This window comes from Xenopus laevis, chromosome 3L (assembly GCF_017654675.1).
Source record: "Xenopus laevis strain J_2021 chromosome 3L, Xenopus_laevis_v10.1, whole genome shotgun sequence".
Classification (NCBI taxonomy): domain Eukaryota; kingdom Metazoa; phylum Chordata; class Amphibia; order Anura; family Pipidae; genus Xenopus; species Xenopus laevis.
In genome coordinates, this window is record NC_054375.1 from 37,388,055 (window position 1) to 37,396,437 (window position 8,383).

The following is an 8,383-nucleotide window of genomic DNA, read 5'->3' on the forward strand; positions in this document are numbered from 1 at the left end:
TTAATTCTCAGTCCAGACCTGAAGAGGAGGTGGGCCCATAGTCTAAATTTTTCTGGTGGGCCCCTGGCATCCCAGTCAGAAACTGGGTGATACTGAAGGGAAAAAAAGAGACCAACTGCAATGCACGAGACACAGCTTTTTTTTCACAGAAAGTGACTTTATCGTCTCAAACCAAAAAAATGTGTCAATACTTTTCAGGGACTGGGGGGACCCTAGTGTTACTGCCAATCTGCTCAGTTACACGGCGGCCAGTGTATTTTAAATAGAATGTGCTTCTTTTTTTTTTTTCTTCCCTTCAGCGCTCGGTGCAGATCTCGCGAGAGCGCCTCTGTGGATGTCTGTGGGAGTAGTAGGCAGAAGGGAAGAAGGCAGAGCCTGTATCATGGCGGATAGAGACAGTGGAAGCGAGCAAGGCGGAGCGGCAATGAGTTCCGGTGGTAGCTCTCTACACCCGGCGTCAGGAGCAGGCGCCTCAGTCCTTCAGCACGAAACGCAAGAACTGGCCTCCAAGCGCGTAGACATCCAGAACAAGCGCTTCTATCTGGACGTAAAGCAGAACGCTAAGGGCCGCTTCCTGAAGATAGCGGAGGTCGGGGCCGGCGGCAACAAGAGTCGCCTGACGCTGTCCATGTCCGTGGCCGTGGAATTCCGCGACTACCTGGGAGATTTCATCGAGCATTACGCCCAGTTGGGACCCAGCAACCCGGACGTGGCGCAGGACGAGCCCAGACGGGCGCTAAAGAGCGAGTTCTTGGTCCGAGAGAACCGAAAATACTACATGGACCTCAAAGAGAATCAGAGAGGCCGATTCCTGAGGATTCGCCAGACCGTCAACCGCGGGCCCGGTTTGGGTTCGACCCAGGGTCAAACCATCGCTCTCCCGGCGCAAGGACTGATCGAGTTCCGCGATGCTTTGGCCAAGCTCATCGACGACTACGGGGTGGAGGAGGAACCGGCGGAATTACCCGAGGGCACTTCATTGACTGTGGACAACAAGCGGTTTTTTTTTGACGTGGGCTCGAACAAGTACGGGGTGTTTATGAGGGTGAGCGAAGTGAAGCCCACCTACCGCAACTCTATCACCGTCCCCTTCAAAGTCTGGGGCAAATTCGGCCACACGTTCTGCAAATACGCCGAGGAGATGAAGAAGATCCAGGAGAAGCAGCGGGAGAAGCGAGCCTCGGAGCAACCACAGCACGAGGACGAGGGGGAGGACGATTGATAACTGTTTCCCTTCCTTTATGAACTAGCAACAAGAGAGAGAAAACAAAAAAAATATATATAATATAACTGTTTAACTCAGAGGCCACCAATCCTCCACACAAAAAAACTGACAGTTTGTGACTTGTCACATCCCCCCTCCCCCCCATCGCTGGATGTTGTCCACTTACCCACCATAGAAACAGTAAGCAGCTGCTAAACCATACAAAACAGAGAAACAAACCAGTAATAACAATATATATATATATAGAGAGAGAGAGAGAGGAGAACTGTGTTTCCTACTTGATTAAAATATAAAAAAAAACTGAGTGTTTATTTCCCTAATTAACCCAGAACTTTTGTACACCTGCTATTATTATTAAAAAAAAAAGAAGAAAAAAAAAAAGTGTTTGCCATGGTCAGATGATATAATTGCCGAAGTATATTAAAAAAAAAAAGGGGGTCCTTTAAACGTGAACTTAGCACAAAGAGATATTTTAGAGAAACGTGTATTTTTAGTTTGATTTTTTTTTTTTGTTACGAAAAGTTTTAAGAACCTTACTCGGGGGGGGGGGAGAGGACTGTTCGAAATTGACGCCTCTATATACACCGGTGTTTTAGAAGGACGTGTACATAATTTGCGAGGGCTAGGCATGCCGTTATGTCTGAGCTTTTGTCTAAATGTTATGCCGAGGTTTGTAGAGTTCAACGGTACGTAGGTTTAAATTCATGCAAGGTAAAAAAAAAAAACAAATACAACTGCTCTTTTTTTTTTTTTTTTTACAAAAAATGCATTGCATCTGGACCTAAAAAAAAAGTACAAACGGTCAGTGAAACTTATGTGAACATGAATCAACTTATTAAAAAAAAATTCAAACGACGGTCGCAGATTTGTGATTTTTGCTTTTGTTTCCCCCCCCCCCCACCACAGTTCATGTTTTATTTTCAGTAGGGATGCACCAAATCCTATATTCTGGGATTTGGCCGAATTCTTAAAGGAGAAGGAAACCCTTTTGCAAAAACCCCGTACCCCCCACCCCATGTAGACCCTCCTCCCCCCCAGGCTAACTACCCCCCGGGTAAATACTCCATACTTAACCCTCGTCGCAGATTCTTCCAGTGGAGTTCCACGCATCCATCTTCCGCGTCCTCTGTAAGATGACTGGAATATCGGTATTTCTGCGCAGTTGGAGCAGTTGGTTTGCGACAACTGCGCATTAGCGGTAGATGGATGCGTGGAACTCCGCTGGAAGAATCTGCAACGAGGGGTAAGTATGGAGAATGGGGCATTTCCCCCGAGGGTAGTTAGCTTGGGGGGAGGAGGGTCTACCTGGGGTGGGGGTACGGGGTTTTTTTGCAAAAGGGATTCCTTCTCCTTTAAGGAGATAGACATCAGAAAATAGTGTTTTTTTTATTACCGTATCTTTCATAATTGTCTTTGAATGCTATTTATAATTTTGCCATAAAAGTATTTGCCTGATGCTTTTATATTACCCTTCTTACTACCTTGTTCCTCTAGGAGGGGGCGCTGCCATATTTATAACGGCAGTAGTCCATTAACAGGGGATGCACTGAATCCAGGATTCAGCCTTTTCAGCAGGATTCGGCCTGTTTTTTAGCAGGAATCCTTCTGCCTTGCCGAACTGAATCTGGATCCTAATTTGCATATGCAAATTAGGGACGGGGAGGGAAATCATGTGACTTTTTGTCACAAAACACGGAAGTAAAAAATGCTGGATTTGGTGCATCCCTGATTTTCAGCATCTCTTGTTCTGTAATTGTGTTAATATATGTATATTGCCACTGTGTATATGGGATAAAACCGTCCTTTTACAGGTATATGCTCTATTATCCATAATGTTTTTTTTTGTTTTGTTTTTTTCAGACGTGGGGTTCAAGCCAAAATGGGGAGCACCATTCCTTAAAGCAGTGGTTGTCATACTCAGACTTGCCCCTAATGGGGTGCTTGGAGCAGTGGTAGTGGAGCTCAGTCCAAATGCTTGCTAGGGTAAGAATGATCCTCTAAAAGCCCAGCTTGGAGGTCAGTTACAGCTCCAGTGGTTTTTCATGTATCTAAAAATGCATGGTGAGCATGATACACAAATCATTTATTTGCATTTTTTGATCTATGTGTGAACTTGTGTGTTCTTCACACGTTTTATGTTATAAACCCACGTCATGCTCAAATAAATGTAGTATGCTGTGTTTAAAAAAAAAAATGAAATCTGAACACACAACAAAAATAATGGAATCAATTAGCTGACGCATTTTGGTGTGTGTCAAATGCATGAACCCATGTGTAAGAGCCATTAGGGTGGGATTTGGGTAAATATGTATTTTCTACCCTAAAACTATGGTTAATGTACCAGTATTTTTCAATATCTGGAACTGGGTTTTGAGTTAAAAGGGGAGCCTTGGAAAAATGTTTGGCCCCTAAGTGGGGGACATGAACTGAAGTCTGACAACCACTGCCTTCCGGCTGCTAACAAATATTAAAGCAATATATGATTATTTTGCCGTTAACATGAAGTTATATGAGCATATTCCACCTCGAGTACCAGGAACTAATTTAGTACATGGAGCATGTGGTTGCAATCTTGAATGCTTATGTTGCTTATTCTATGGGCGTAGAAGGAATATTCATTTTTACAACTTTCAGTGCATTTGTCCGTTCAAAAATATGCCTTTTTATGCGTTTCATATGCCTTTTTTGTTCTTCTACCGCATCACTTTTACTTCTAATCGTGGGAAAAAAATCTTTGTTTACGAAGAGTTGCTTTCTCTTATAAACGCCAGTGTTTGTTGTTACAACCGGCTCCAGTAGACTCCATTATTAACCTTACGCTTATTTCACAATTTATTTAAATGTGTTTTAAAAATGTTTCACAAATGCTTGACCTGATTTTGTGTAGCAATGTGTGTTAAAAATGTTTTGTATGGAGCATTGTGTACAAATTTACGTTGCTTTTTGTTTTCTTTAACCCAACTGTTATTCACTAGCACATATATAACTGGATATATTAAAGGGACCAAGTTATACATTTAAATGGCAAATTGATCTGCCACTCTCCATTATTGTGTTGACAATTGGTCCAAATAAAACACTTTTATTGGTGACTGTTGATATTGCCCTACTGAGGAGAAAACCTATTCATTAAAGGGCTTGTGGGATGAATGCTAGCTGTACGCACCTCCTTGCAAAAGCGTTTATAACATTGACCAAGTTTGACATTTTGCTAAATAAGAGATCCTACAGAAAACGTTCTTCTTTGTGTTTATTTGAATGCACTGAAACATAACAACAGTTTGTGATGTTTTGTATTTTAGTGACATGTTTTGCAGCAACAGCTGTCTTGTACTTACACTATTTGGGAAGTGATTTTGGCTCAGTTTTTTTCCAGGTTGTTCAGGTTAGCTGGATAACTTGTGTATCTCATGTTCAAAGGCCCCAGGTTCTCACTTGGATCGATAGAAAGGGCTTTAAATGGACATATGAGGACATCCACCTTTTCCAACTGATATTACTTTGGCCTTGGTGTTTAGACCACTGTCCTGCTGAAAGATTACCTTTTTTTCCCCAGTTTTAGCATCATGAAAATGGTTTTAATTGGTGAAAAATACAGGGAATTGTGGTCCATCAATTTCCAACTTCTCTTTGGACAATGTTTGTGTCCCTGATTATAAGCAGCCCATCAATGAACTATCCCTATACTGCATTGTATGTATGGGTCAACCAGTGCTCTGTACAGATATCATTACATTATCCAGAAAGCTGTGACTTACAGGAGGGCCATTATAATCAAATAATTAATTTTACTTTTTCTCTTTAAAGGTGTTGTTCACTTTCAAATTAACTTTTAGTATGATGTTGAGTGATATTCTGAGACAATTTGCAATTGGTTTTCATTTTTTATCATTTGTGGTTTTTGAGTTATTCAGCAGCTCTCCAGTTTGCAGTTTCAGCAGTCTGGTTGCTAGGGTCCAAATCCAACCATGCATTGAATGGAATATGAGTGGCCTGAATAGAAAGATGAGTAGTTAAAAGTAGCAAAAACTATACATTTGTAGCCTTACAGAGCATTTGTTTTTAGATGGGTCAGTGACCCCCATTTAAAAGCTGGAAAGAATCAGAAGAAGTCAAATAATTCAAAGACTATAAAAAAATAAATAATGAAGACCAATTGAAAAGTTGCTTAGTATTGTCCATTGTGTAACATACTAAAAGTTAACTTGGAGGTGAACCACCCTTTTAATAAAAAAACATAACCTTGTACATGATCCAAACAAAGATAATTAATTCTTACTGGAGGCCAAATAATCTTAAATGTTTTTATTTATTTCTTTTTCCAATACTCATTTTCCCTTATCCAGAAATGCCCAGGTCTCAATCATTTTGGATAACTGGTTATTATATACCTGTATATAATGACCTGTAGCGAAGGTAGCACTAATGAAGACCCATAAAGAATCATGTAAATGCCATTCTGACTGAGTTGATTATAAGCTTATAAGGACTGCAAATGTATTTTTACTATTGAAAAAAAAATGGATGTTTGGGGAAAAGTTTAAAGCAAGACAATGATCCTAAGCACTATGCTAATATAAAGCTGAAGCCCCAAACCATGAGCAGGCCTGGACTGAGAATTAAAATAGGCCCTGGCATTTCAGGTACACAGAGGCCCAATCAGCCCCCACCAGCCCACTAAATAGTGACTTTCTATGGGGCCTTATAGCAGCCCCTCTGGCATTTGCCAGAACACACAGATTGCCAGTCCAGGCCTGACCATGAGTATACCAAGATGCCAGAGCCCTAAACTCTATCCGTGGCACTGTTTGAAATCCAAGGTGCACAAAAGCCCGAAAAACCTGGTGCAAATCTAACGGGCTACTATAACTCCTAATCGGTGTGAAAAGCAGATCCATCATTTGCACTTTATTTTGAATTAATCATCCAATAGCTGTAGATTAAAATGAATTACTGCAAAATATTTTTGTAATTGACAAACTGGCTTTCCTCAATTCCTTGGTATGGCAGTTATTCAGTTCATAGTATATCATTAACATACTTTAAGATTTGAAATAAATGGCAATTGTTACACATTTTTTACGTTTAATATTTGGCAAAATGCCGTGTGCAAAGAATATTTAAAAAATATCCCCCCCCCCCAACCATGAATAGGCTTTCTACATCCCTCAACTGACAGTTTGAACTGCTACAATTCACCCATATTTGAAGGATGCTTTCTGCCAACTTCAAGTTTGCCACAAGTGTTTAATGGGATTTAGATCTGGGCTTATTACTGGCTACTTTGAATCAATCGTTTTGTCTTTAACCAGTCCTGGGTACTTTTTGAAGTGGTTTTATCTGATTATTATCCTGCTGGAGACCCAGCTATTTAATGCTGATTTCATGAGTGTGCTGTCGATTGCTTCATGAGGCCATGCACAGACCCAATTCGACGGGCAAGTGTTAGAAAACTTGCTTCATGTTTGACCATAGGGATGATGTTCCCTTCATTTTTTTTCTTTATACAAAAAGTTATACTTTACAAAAATGCTCTAATTTAGTCTTGTCTCTCCACAGGACGTTCTCCAAGAAGGATTTTGGTTTGTTCATTTGTTTTCTGGTGAATATCTGGGCCAGCAGTGTGGTCTCCTACTGTAGAACTCCCTTATTGAAGGTGAAGGTGAACGGTACAAGTTGAAGCTGTTGTCTATTGTGTCTACATATCTGAGGTTCTTTTCCAACAATTGAACAATCCTACTCTTTCTAGTCTTTGATCAGTTTTTCACTTGTGTTCATGTCCAAGTTGGGTGGCTACAGTGCCATGGGCCTCACACGGTTCATAAGCACGGGAATATTAAAGGGGTGGGTCACCTTTTATTAAAAAAAACTCTGTAGTGTCCCTATAGACAATAGAATGATTACAGATTGTAAAAGACCTGGCTTATCCACCCCTCTGCTCCACTATTCTGCCAATGTTTTTTCCAGTAATTGCATTATTGTGCATTGCTGGTCTCTCCTTTCCTCACTTACATATTATTAATTGTATTGCCAGCCAATAAGATTGATTCTAGGATTATCCGGCCATGGGCAACAGGGGAACATCATATTGTCCTCACTGTTCTGCAGGCACCAGGTTTGAGGGCTTTACCTTCATACTCTCCAACTAGAAATTAGGGATGCACCAAATCCACTATTTTAGGATCCTTTGAGAAAGGTTTGGCCGAATACCAAATCAAATTGGAAGCTTTCTTTGCATATGTAAATAAGTTTTCAAATATGTTTGTGTGATGAAAAGTCCCTACTAGAAATAACTTTAAAAAAGAGCATGTTTTTTTTTTTTCTTTTTGAGACAGTGTCAGTTTTGGCAATGTGGTCTACCCTTATAATGTCTTTTGGAGATGAGCTTCTCCATGTTTTCTCCATGTCTCGCTTCCTCACAGTTTTCTGCATGTTGTTCTCTTTTCCATGTTCTTTTCTCCGTTTGTGCGACACTTAGCTCAGTACATGCTTTTTATATTGCAGGCACTGTCACCTTACCTCAGGTAAGTTTACATATCAATTATAGGAGAATAACTTCCTTGAAATCCAAATTGATCTTCCAGCTTCTTAAAAGATGCCCCCTTGTTTTGCCCAGTCCATTTTAGGATTTCTGTGTGAAATAATATAAGATGTAAAGAGTCAATTTACAGAAGTGCAAGAATATTAAGGGGCTCAAGAGCCTGCCCTGCAACTGTCGCATTAGAAGTAAAACATGCCACAGCGATGATATTTGTCAAAACTTTCTGATAGAACTGGTGCCGACGTAGCAGTATGGTTGCAACGATTATAGTTTCCCCAAAACTAGCTATTTTTATTGCTGGAAAAGCTGGTGCAAAAAAAAAAAAGAATTTGCAGGAAATAGTCGCAATAAATAAAATTTCAGTTTCTGTGGTTAGAAATAAAAATAAATATTTCGGTGTAAAGTTTGTTGTGAAATGTGCAAATTGGTCTAAATACTTTTGCACTTATTTGTGCCAGAAATAGTTTTACTTTTTTTATAGTAATTTTTTTTTTTTTTAGTAGCAACACACATACCTTCAGTCCAGTATATATTTAATTAGATATTAAATATAATGATGTATGTATATTATAAAACATATAACCCCTTTTTTGTAGTTGCGTTAGAGATTATAATGT

The 8,383-nt window shown here is 39.9% G+C and overlaps 1 protein-coding gene across 1 annotated transcript; it reads left to right on the forward strand.

Annotated features, from left to right (window-relative positions):
- The first annotated feature begins 291 nt into the window (after positions 1-291).
- Positions 292-2,080, forward strand: LOC108705305 (transcriptional activator protein Pur-alpha). The gene has a single exon (XM_018242137.2). It carries the CDS (start codon positions 335-337, stop codon positions 1,220-1,222), a length of 888 nt encoding a protein of 295 aa, XP_018097626.1. The 5' UTR covers positions 292-334; the 3' UTR covers positions 1,223-2,080.
- Positions 2,081-8,383: the final 6,303 nt, after the last annotated feature.